This window comes from Pinus tabuliformis, chromosome 1_2 (genome assembly GCF_031772625.1).
Source record: "Pinus tabuliformis cultivar Carrire ecotype Pingquan chromosome 1_2, CPIR1, whole genome shotgun sequence".
In the NCBI taxonomy this organism is placed as follows: Eukaryota; Viridiplantae; Streptophyta; class Pinopsida; order Pinales; family Pinaceae; genus Pinus; species Pinus tabuliformis.
The window spans coordinates 295,414,783-295,427,296 of NC_142298.1; the positions used below are offsets into that span (position 1 = coordinate 295,414,783).

The following is a 12,514-nucleotide window of genomic DNA, read 5'->3' on the forward strand; positions in this document are numbered from 1 at the left end:
TACAGTTGAGGTTGTTTAAAAACCTTGCCATCAGCTCCCATCTGGTCACATGCCATGCTAACATTAACATAAAAGTATAAAAACACAAAAGCATAGTTGATATAAGGTTGCAGCTCATTATTTGCTTCTTGAACAGTCCTCCAGTAACTCAAGAAACTACACCGAATAAACTGCCTGAACTTGGTAAGTTCATTTTTCCAGTAACTTAAGAGCCATATTTATACTCTCTAAAAGTCCTTGATACACAAAAAGCAAAATTTCCAATATTGAACTGAAAAAAGTTGGAAAACATCTTGCCCATAGCATACTTAAAAAAAAAACGAGGTTGAAACATAACTGAAGAACATGGAATGACTTGAAGCATAGAGTAAGCAAATTGATTCAACTATATAGGATCTAGGATTACAAATCCAAAAAGCCAAAATTGAAAGACGTGGCACTACTGAAGTTCCAGCTGATAATGTTCATAATAAAAACCTACTTGAAAACTGGAGAAACAGAAAATAGAATTCCTATGAAAACTGGCAAAATAACCTGCTCAATAAGCTATAACCATTGTAGCATTCAGTATCGCTAGAAGAAATTAATGGATTCTTTTGGCCATTTCCAAGAATCACAAAACCTCACAAAACCTGAAGGACGTTGCTAGTACTAGATCATATGGCACCTTTCAAAATAAATAGGGATGTTAACATCCCCACATTTTCAGGATCTTGTGCACTAAACCACATGTATATGCAATTGCTAACCAGTGTAGTGCTTCAGAAATTACCAAAAGAGATACAGCATCCAATGAAACAAATAAGATCAGGATACTGTGCGTCCATAACAAACTGCAGCAATATAAAGATTCTTGGACCATTTCTCCTGCAAAACATAATCAATAAAGAATTAGTTCACACAATCAAAGTTGCTCTAAGAACACAATTATTTAGTAATTCAAGTCACCTTAACATGAGTACTAGGAAAAGCTGATGTTCGAAGTGTTTCTTGTGTTTCATCTGTTAGTTTCCTCTTTGGCACACTCAGGATAAAAGCAGCTTGATCCCAGGTTGCAGCAGTTGCAGTTATTCTATAACCATTCTGCCAGCGTCTAACAATGCCTTCACTCGGATAGAGAAAATCAAGTTCAACAACCTACAGAGCAACAATCACCAATATTAGCGATAAACAAACAATTCTGAGCTGCGAATGCAATAAAATATAAAGCAATATTACCTTTTCTTCACATGAAATCTCAACATAGGAAACAGTAATGCAATATAGCTAACCTGATCTGAGAATCCTGCATTACGAGACATAACCACACCCCATCGACTCCCAGAAGTTGTCATTGACGTGACATAAAATCCCTCCTCCCATTTTTTACTGATCCATTTGAAAGGAAAGGAATCGCTGACTTTATAAGATTGCTCAGTATAAGGTGTTCCTTGTAAAGGTTAAGATAATGAATACACATTGTCAGCATGATTGCCTAATACAAAATATTGAAGGAAAGATGCTAATTTAACTAAAAATATCTACAATCACACTCATGTTACTTGGAAATAAGAAGCCAAAAAGAAAATCATCTCATAAAACATGAACGACAATAGTAGATATTCAAAATTGTAATGCAGTAACAACTTAGAAGATGGCTTCTAAGACAAAATAATTTGAGTAGAAAACAGGCTGTGCAACTGATTATTGAAGAACTCTGAGCAAGGCCTCCTCTTTGGTTACTTAGGACAAAGCAACACTATTATTGCTGATTTCCAACTTGACAATTGAACCATGGACAAGAACTCATGTCCCCTTTTAATTGTACGGCCTTAATTATATCCAGTTTGGATATTGAGAGATATTGCATCTCTAGATGTTGACTGGGACAGAACACGCATAAACTGGAAATAAAAGAGCATAAATGGTAACCATGGGGGGCCCCTAGAAACCCAAGAGTTGAATAGCACCTGCTAATCTGAATAAATGGAGTAAGACATCTCTGAGTGACAAATTGAAGATGGTGGCTGATAAATTAAAAAAAAATAATGAGATACGTAAGATGAGAGAAAACCCCTATTTATAACATCTAAACATATAGGTTTATGTTACATGTTTAGGCCTTCATTATATAAAGGGAGCCTTTAAAGTTAATACACATGACCTCATTACAAAGATATTACCTATGTTGTGATACACATGACCTCATTACAAAGATATTACCTATGTTGTGATTAGGTACACAACATGCCCTCCACTTTAGCGAAAACTTTGCCCTCAAAGTTTTGAAAAGTTCACTTTACAATGCAAGTGGCATACATTTTGCACATTAAGTGCCTTTATAACTTGTGGCATGCAATTTACAATAAAGACACTCGAAAATAGACAACAACTTTTGAACCCTCGATCACTTATGACAAAAAAGTAACTCTATAACAGTTGAGTTAAAAGGGTCACATGCCCTTCCATAATACCCAATATAGAAATCTTCCACTCCAAACTCCTGATGGCCCTAAAAGTTGCCCCTCTTCAACTCACCTAGGAATCTTCCAATACATCTATCTTGACAACCCAAAAATTTCTGCATCAACGCATGGAACCTCCTACAAGGCCATGGATGGCCTTTCCGCCTTGCCATATAACTACACCTTGTTATCAACTATCACGTGCATGCCCAGAACCTCATACCAAGTTGAGAGCCCTTCAAACACCTTTTGGTCCACCAGATTTGCCTTTCCACTGTTGTTGTGATTCATCCCTCTGCCCATATAGACGATGAAGCAGCACTAGTGTGCAAGATCAAAGAGCACAAGTGCACTGTAGAGTGAGAGAAAGAGCCATACCCATAACCATAACAATTATGGAGATAGAGATTCACAACAATAACCATCGAAAGAGAGAAAACCACTTGATATATTACCCGTAGTTTTAAAGAATAAGTCAATTGTATAAATGATCAGGATGATGTGGCAAATGTGAGAGGTGAATTGTATATTTATACAGAGCTCAAGGGGTAGGGCAGTTTCTTCAATATGGGCTATGAGCCCACTATGATCACTAATTCAGCGTTGTGACTAGGCCAACTTTAAGCCAAACCTAGAAACACACAAATAACCATAAGTGAGGTTGGTCTTCGCCTCGAGTAAAGCTAACACCACCATCTCAACACATGCAATAATTTGCTATTGCAGAATTGGGACTTCTGAAATTCCCCTCTTTCTTCCACAACCTTATGGGACATCTCTTTTGCTTTGTCCTCTTCAATAGAAATCCACATCCCAACATGGGTACTTCATAGCCATCTTGCAGATCTTCGTTTCAAACCACATGGCACTTCCTCATCTGTAAAAACCCCCATACCACTCAATATACAGCTCAAGGTCTGCACAATCCATGAATTGCTTGCCCTTCAATTGCAGCCATAACCTATCTCTGATTTTGTCTACAAAGAACTTGAAGAATTCTTGAAACTTAGCCCTAGATACACACTATATTATTTTTTTGCCATTTTATCTTCTCTTTAAATTTTCTCGTAAAGAAAGAACCAGCCAACCTCAATTGAAGCTCAGATAGCATTTCTTGCATTCCTGTATACAGAATGGGACAGCACTTGCAGCTCAGATAGCATTTCTTGCATTCCTGTATACAGAATGGGACAGCACTTGCAGAAAGTGGGAAAACCAAACATAAACAGTAATAGTGGGGACACCTGCACACACAACAATAGGATAACACTTGCGGATCTGAAAAAATGAAGGAAGATATCTCCATGGGTAACAGCAAGAAGGTGGTTGTTATATTGATAAGCATAAAGAGATACATAACATAGGGGATACCTTTTTTATAATAATAAGATGCATAGACCCTAACCTTAAGCGTATGTTGTGATTAGGCACGCAACAATAGAACTACTCACCACCTAGACAAAACCAATGACACAAAATCTTATGTTCCTTAAAATGCACAGATCATAGTACATTCCAAAAATAGAAATATATAGAAAATAATAATAACCCAACCCAAATGAGAAATTATTGGCCTACCCTTGGACATAAGCACCAGAAAAGTATTATTTTCCTAAAATTTATGGACATATCATACAACATGACAAAACTGAAAATCAATAGCACAAAATAATAACCTAACCCAAATAAGAAATGCTTAGCCTACCCTTGGACATAACAACCAAAGAAGTGCCATTTGTAGCACCAGCAATGGCACTGATATGGTAATCCTTTTCCCACTGTTCCATAATCCAATCCTGTTATAAAAGCAACATAAACAAGTCAATTGCATGAAATTAGAATTTGTGGAATAGCGTCTTTGTTTAAAAACAGCACATTGATTTGATCTCAATTCTCAATTACGTACAACAGGATCATGAGAACTAAATGTAAAACAGAGTAAGTTACAAAATATGATGACAAACCCTGTGAAGGAAGACAGCAGATAGATCGTATACTTGAGAAGTGAACCCTGTGCCTGCATCCATAATGATAGCCCAAAGGTTTGTGCAAGAAGCCACACAGCTAATATACAACCCATCTTCATTCCCTTTCTCAACATGTTGATGAAGCCGTGCATCAGCAACATTATAGTGGTATCTGGTATAAGGAAATAAATTTCATTATTGTCAAAAGAAAACTTGAAGACCTGAAATTTGGTCCTAAACCGGCATAAACACTTTAAGATACATCTAATCAATGATAAAAAGGTATATCAGTATAGGTTTATTTATGTTGCAGTTTAGTGCAACCATTGCAGTATGTATATGGAATACCTTGTAAGAGTTTATTACATCCATGGAAAGAGAGAGAGAGAGACCAAGAGAGATAAGATCAGACAACTGTATTCATGTCCAACAAGCAACCACAAAGTTGGTCAATGAGGCAAAAGTACAGAGAATGAACTCATTGTTAATTAGTCAAGATACAAAACAATGACCAAACCACGCAATGCATACAATGTTGCTGCGACAGCATGCTAGGCCAAGAGGCAGGATGAGAGAGGGGGGCAGAATAGTGATAAAAAACAAGGAAGGGACAAAGTCACAAAAGCATTGCCTGATGATGTCATCTGAGAAAATTCAGGGCAGACATGGCTTGGCTGTGAATCTTGGTATGAGCCCTAAATTGATGAGGTTTATCGTTCCTAATGATGTCATTTGAGGGAGAGAGGATGATCTATCTATCCAAGGGAAGTCTCACTGAGATAGTGTCTTATGTGATCTAGGCCTCACATTCCTATTTATGCCACCACGAATAGGCATGTTAATAGGGATGATGGAGCAGTTCCTCCAAATCAAATCTTATTGGTGAGGATTGTGCAAGGCCATCAATTTGTCCCTTAAGCCTCACTTGTGAAAAGAAATAGGTGTGTAGTAGTTCAAATATCAAAAGGTTGTAGAGAGGGAACTTCTGGATCCTTGACAAGGGCAGTGAATGAACTAAAAGAATGGGATATCTGAAAATAAGGTGCTCCTCCAACTCAAACTCATGTAAATCACATAGATGACAAGTCCTCTTAAGGTGTGGAATGTGGTGATTTATCTCAATTCCTGACATGGACCTAATTGGAGTCCCAACATCATGCATCCAATGTTTGCTTGTAAGGAAGATAATATGATTGTCCCATAATGCATCAAGTTCTCAAAATAAAATGCCACCATAGGGCTAAATCCTTTAGTGGGTTTGTCCAAGTGACCTGGATGTATAAACTGTAGATATCCTCTTAATCAGATAGTTCAGGCCTACTTAGAGGGTAGGAATGGACCATCTAAAGAGAACTTGAAAGGCAGAGGTTCATCAATATCAATGACCGCCAAATTAAGCAACAAGGAAGCTTCCCAAAACTAGAAAGAACTGTCCAAAGTTTGCTATGGAGGCTATACCTTTCGAAGAGAACAAAGTAGGAGAACCTATCTCTACCGATCACGGTTTCCAAGGATCAAAACTTTGTGAAGAAGTCAAGTTTGAGGATGGCCTCCGAATTCTGCCTAGATGATGGTCAAACAAATCCTAGAAGTGACATTGAAGGTGTCATCTTTCAATTCAAGCAAACGAACCATATCCCTCGTTAAGTTAAGGCTGGAAAGCATAACTCAAACAAAACCATGGCCCTCAAAACTGAACCGCCAAGTATGTGTAATCCATATCATTGTTTTACAAACCGGCCGTTTCGAAACCGAAACGGCCGAGTCAAACCGAGTTGAAGCCTTGAGGAGTGACCTGGTAGAAAAACCAGTCCGGGAGGCCGAGTCATGACTGACTCGGCCGAGTTATTGCATGACTCGGCCGAGTCAGTCATGACTCGGTCAACCCGGCCGTTTTGCACATCTTCTCGGCCGAGTCATTAAATTCAGCCAGTCACCCAAAGAAACAACGATTTTTCTATTTTTTTTTTAACTTTTTAACATTTGGCTGATTGTTGGGGACTCCAAAGTGTTTTCTAAATTGGTTAAGTGCTATTTGGGGTCCATTCCCCTCTCCTAGTATTGATATGATGTTCAAATTTCATGGTAATGTTAAATTCTTAAAGTAAAAGTGACATTCTCCTTAATCTTCATTTTCATCCTTTTACTTAAATTTTTAACATTACCATGAAATGACTCAGGATGTTTAAGAGTGGTTCCAGCCTCATTGGATTTCATATGGAGAAAGTAGAATTTTAGATTTCATTCAAAATCCAGCAGACTTATCATTTTTCCAGGGTTTTAGGATTGGAGGATTGCAATGTTTCCATTGAATTTTGTCATGTATTAGGGTATGGAACTCGTATTTAATCAAGAGCACCAATCCCTCTGTGTACCTTGATGTTAGTGACATTGGTTGTTGAACTCCTCTGGGATTCGCTCTCAAACCTGGAGCTTCTGAAAATGTCGCTTCTGCTCCCGTTTTCGCTCTCGCTCCCCATTTCCGCTCCTGCTCCCAAGTAACACCGAGCTAGATGATGTTGGCAACTCTAGCAGTAGCCAGTACTGGTCATTGATGGGGCCCCTTGTCTGACTCTGATGATGATGATCCAGAGATTGGTCGAGATGATCTTGGCTCCTCTGGCAGTAGCTACTAGCCTCCTTGGTTATTTGTATTTTGTTTTGACTCTCGAGTCTTTGATCATGTATGACAGACTACAGTTGACTATGTATTTACTATTGCCATTGGGTACCACCGTACCATTTTGATATAATGGATTGGTTCATGAGCCTACTTTGATCATATGTTGTCTTCCATGTATATTATAATGTTGTGTGTTTGGAAACTTGAATGAAAATCTTTAAAATTATGTTTAAAATATTTAAAATTATGTTTTTTTATAAGAAAAATAAATATTTAATGTATTTTTTACAACGACCGAGTCATTGAAATCGAGCCGGCCGAGTCGGAGTCCGAGTCGGAGTCGATCCTCGGCCGAGTCCGAGTTGTAAAACATTGATCCATATTAACCTTAATCCAATTACAGAGAGCATGATACATTGTAGATCATGACATTAGTTTTACCAAAGTTAACTGACAACTATCAAAGGTCACAGAAGTTGGATAGCGCACCAATTTGACTCCTCAAGTGAAACCTGCGAGGATCATGTCATCAATAAATAAAAGCAGGGAGAACAAGATGTAGTGTAGAAGGCACTTGTCCCTCCCCTATGTGTCGGCTAAAAAAAGTACTCCAGCTCACCAATTTAGAATCATCCCATAAAGAGTTGATGAGGGGCAGCAGCGCTATTTGACCACAATGGTGCTCTTAATGGAGTCCAAAAGGTTGTGAGCAGAGTGAAGATGACAAGGTACTAGCTCATTCAATCTCAAATGGCCACCAAAAGGGTCTTTGAAATACCAATGTCACATAACACTATGGAGAAAAGCCTCTCAAAACAAAGTGAAATGCTTTCCGAAAGTCCATGAGCAACAAAAGGCTTTCAAAGAACAACAAAGGGCCTCCTAGTAGTAGCGTAGTGAGTGAATGTGGTCAATGGCTTCATACTCTCAACAAAATATTTCCTGTCCTTTGGGCCTGAGATAGAGATTTCTTTGTGCATTTGTATGCATCTGATGTGTATTATGCCGCAACAAATTAACTACCTGAACAAAGAGCACAAATGTGTGTATGTCATGTTGAAGTTTAGCAACAATCTTTTCTAGCTTCTTACACTTTCCACAATAATGTCTAGACTCTATATCCATTTTCTGTTTTTCACCCTTGCAGGCATCCGCTTGTAAATTAATTTTTAGTATATTTTTTCTGGCAAGGCTTGGACTGCAGTAAAGCTAATAAAGAATATTTCAGATAGTACTACAGAAAAGCTCATATATTTCAACCATGTATTCCAACATATATCAAATATTGGGGATTTGAAAAAGGGAATTTGGAGCAATACTAGGCATTGATAAAGTTAAAGTTCTTGTCGGACAACGATTGTTTAGAAACTCTGGGGAACCACAACATACTAAAAAGATTTGTTGTCTACAATACCGAGCAAGCACTCAACATAAGAATAGAAAAAAAAATTCACACATTTATGGCATTTTTCAATTATATTTCTTCCTGTCTTTGTTGAGATGATGGTTTCTCTGCTCTTAAATTGTTCAGGCTGCATTATAAAGAGGTTTTCAGAGGTTATTTTGACCATGCGCTAGATTACTAAATGAGGAAAGCCTACATAGGGTTGACCCACATAAGCATAACCCTTTTATTGCTAGAACTGTTAAAATATCTCCCCTCTGTGGTGGCATATTCCTTTGGTGGGATATCATCCCATAATAATACTCTATTCTACTCTAACCTCCATCATTGACATATGGTTATTGCTTTCTTGTACAGCTAATACATGAATATATCAATAACTAGGACAATTTCTGCTACATTGATAAGTGACCACTGACAATAAAGATAAAAATCTCAATTTCCTCATTTCTTAGTCTTTTAAGCATTACCTCTGTTCCATAGGCCGTCGAGCATTGTAAACTGATATCCATTGAGTTGCTGGAGTTCCAAGTCGAACCTTGTTCTTGGGTTGCTCATCATCATCGACATGTTTTTGACCACCCTATTTTAACATAAAATTTGAACTTAACACACATTAACATGAATAAAAATGGCAATAAATATGTTCTTGGGTTGCTCATCATCATCTACATGTTTTTGACCAGCCTATTTTAACATAAAATTTGAACTTACACACACATTAACATGAATAAAAATGGCAATAAATACCAGAAACAGAAAGACAAATTTAAACATCAACACCACCCAAGCAATTGAATGGAACTTATAATACTTCAATGTTTATAACTAGTAAAATCTCAAGGACTTCAAAGAGTTTCAATCTAGTTGTTTCTCCAAGTACATCCACAACTCACGACACTTCCAAACACTTCCACGACTTCAAAGAATTGCTTTGAATCTATCCAATATTCTAAGTACGTCCAAAAAATCAGACAAGTTCTTCTAATGATTTAAGGGACTTTGACTGAAGAGACTCGGGGCAGCACATGAGATATGACCTTCTGAGATCCATCTGTATTAATTGGCCTTGTTGAAATATTTGCTCCAAGAATGCCTTCAAAAAGGGAAATAAGCTTCAGATAATTTGGCTCTTCATCGAATTTCATATTTGTGACTGCTTCAAGAAATTGCCGGAAAGGAACTGGACAGAAGCAACACAACATTTCGGGAGAAGTTGCCATCTTCTTTTTACAAACAAGAAAGCCCTTGTTGTCACCCTACAAGGGAAAAAACATGCAATAAGACAAAACGTTGAATGTGAATCTCCACAAAACAAGTCAGAGAACAACATAATTTATAAATGTACCTGGTAACCTTGCCAAGGCAACCTGCCCCTAAGAAGGAATATTAGACTGTATGCTAAAGACTCTAGATCATCTCGTCTACTTCCTGTTCTCCCAAGGTGTGCATGTACACTCGCATAGCTAACAGTACCTCTGAATAGAAACATGGACATTTACAAGATAATAAAATTAATATAATCCAATACACAAAATAAAACCAGATAAATGGAAATGAATAAAACTAAATACAATATAACAAGCTTAAGTACTGTCATGCGAAAGCTAAGAAACTAACCTGAAGACATCAGGCCGTTGATCATAGTCAACATGATGACCTGATGATGTATCCTTCCACTTTGACGCTGGGAATAGAAAAGCATTAGCGTGGATGACAATACACAAATGGTTGTGGAGAAGTTTTTCAATGAAATGTGATAAATATAAATTAAAAAAAAATTAAGGAAAAAAGGCAGGAACAAGCGTCAGAAAGCTTTTCTGCCATGCTTCAGATAAATACCAATTCAGTCAAAAGGCATTCATTTATCAATCCAGCCAAAGGCATTCAAGTCAACAAGATTATTATGTTACACAATTATACAAGAATAGACGAGAAAATTGAAAAACTCACCCAAGGCAAGACCTATCAGAAAGAGTTTTTTCTCATCAGAAGTTCCAGACTGGCCAAGTAAAAACTTTTCAGGCTTCACATCTCCATGAATAAATCTAAAACAGACAAAATTTGGTAACCATTTCAGAACATCCCATCCGCAACAAAGATTCATAGTGAAGACAAACCTCTACTAAACAAAACAAGCATACCCTTTTAAATGCAGTTTCTCAAGTATTGATATTGCCTCCACAGCAATGCATGCAACCATGTCGGTAGACATTCTGTTTCACATAATGTTATCCAATAGAAGTTAACTCAAATTGTATTAATAAAAACAGTTTGGCCCAAAATCATAAATCTGAAAAGAAAACCCCAACATAGCTTATAACTCACGCTTGGCCAGACATATTCCATACATCCCAAAGGCTGGGCCCCAACAGATCCATTGCCTAAAAAATTTTGTTTGCAATAATTAGATAATCAAGATTTATCAGCAGCTAGAACATGGCTGCTTCCAAATATTCCATCAGCATACAACAATGAATATTTTAGTGTCACACTCCGCTGACTTCATACCATGTAACTAGTAATCTACATGTGTGTTCAGTAAAATATGGAAAATATCCAGAATTATCGCATACCAGAATATAGTAATCTTCCTGACGCCCTTTGTAATGTACCGAAGGCAATCCATAACTACCATTAAGTGTACTGCAGCAACACGATGATAAATTAAGCATGAAACTGAATACAGATACTTGTCAAGTTAATGAATCATGTCATGATAATCACAAGGACTAATGATACATACTTCTAAGTTTTTCACTCATAAGTAGGGCCAATAGTACAGCCTTTACAGGTAGAATAGCTAATAAAAAAAAAGTCCATGATGATGGATTTAGATACATACTTGTAAACTTGCCACTCATATGGAGGACTGTAATTACAGCCTTTACTGGTGCGTTGCTCAAACTTCAATGCAACCTAATAAAAACACACTTTCTTGAATTTCATAAATGCAATCTCTATGAACCCATTAATTCAACAAATAAACCCTTGTCCAGACCACATTGGAAAAAAAATCATCTGTAAGAAAAGTAATAGTGGCCACCTGACTTTGTTCGAGCAAACATTAAATAAGTACCTCCACAGCATCTGGACCCGTGCGCTCGTTGCCGCCACTTAGCCTTCGGCCAACATATACCTGCCCAAAGCCACCTTTTCCCAACTTCCTCTCAATCTTGTACACTGGAGAAGTTCCCAACTGAACCTGGATGTTGAAATAACATAGAATGAAGTTTGAATCAGTAACATTCTCATCGAAACTAGAATTCCATAGAGGCTTGAAGTAATTTGGCATTTCTAGCCATACCATCTTGATTTAAAACATGGTTAAATCACGTGTTCAATGAAAGGCATTTTCATTTGCCTCAGTATTTTTATCATAAGATGTATATGATTGGGATAAATGAATACATACCTCCTGTGGAATAGGTGTAATGCTTCCTTCCTCTTCCCCTACTAATTTGTCAGCACTCTTGTCATCCATTTTCGGGTTCTGAGGAGCAACTTCTTCTCTTATAAACAAATCCAAATCAGCCTCGGCCTCGACCTCCGGCTCAGCTCCAACTTGGACAGCAGGTGGCAAAATCTCAACGTGGGGTGGCTCTAGCTTCTTCGCAGATCTAATTCCTCCCATGTGGATTCAAATCCCCATAATTTAGCCTATTTAACATCCATGGATCATGAAAAGTACATGATAGGTTTTCTACTAAAATATTATATCTTTTATTATATAAAAGAATAGATAATATAATATTTAGAGTTTTCTACTAAAATATTATATCTTTTATTATATAAAAGAATAGATAATATAATATTTAGAGTTTGAGGTGTTTTTGTCCGTTGACTCTAGTTTAATTTACCCTATTTAACATCCATGGATCATGAAAAGTACATGATAGGTTTTCTACTAAAGTATTATATCTTTTATTATATAAAAGAATAGATAATATAATATTTAGAGTTTGAGGTGCTTTTGTAAGTTGACTCTAGTTTTAGTTGTTAAGAGGATAATTGTTATCCTTCCTATGTGGATTCCAATACCACTTGGGACATGCTTCATTTTTCATGAGACAAT

General features: G+C 37.1%; 1 protein-coding gene across 2 annotated transcripts; it reads right to left on the reverse strand.

Moving 5' to 3' along the window:
* Nucleotides 1–365: 365 nt before the first annotated feature.
* On the reverse strand, nt 366–12,105 carry LOC149205506 (casein kinase 1-like protein HD16). Of its 2 annotated transcripts, none has more exons than XM_089395087.1 (16): nt 11,855–12,105; nt 11,519–11,644; nt 11,285–11,358; nt 11,016–11,085; nt 10,768–10,823; nt 10,584–10,655; nt 10,393–10,487; nt 10,060–10,126; nt 9,788–9,917; nt 9,480–9,698; nt 8,910–9,022; nt 4,442–4,583; nt 4,150–4,240; nt 1,272–1,429; nt 949–1,137; nt 366–867 (listed from the first exon to the last, which is right to left on the reverse strand). In XM_089395087.1, the coding sequence occupies exons 1-16, from the start codon at nt 12,071–12,073 to the stop codon at nt 808–810; spliced, it is 1,881 nt and encodes a 626-aa protein (XP_089251213.1). In that variant the 5' UTR covers nt 12,074–12,105; the 3' UTR covers nt 366–807. The 2 variants fall into 2 exon arrangements, with proteins under 2 accessions (XP_089251213.1, XP_089251212.1); XM_089395086.1 differs by having other exon boundaries at nt 4,409–4,583; nt 11,855–12,103.
* Between the last annotated feature and the right edge of the window lie 409 nt (nt 12,106–12,514).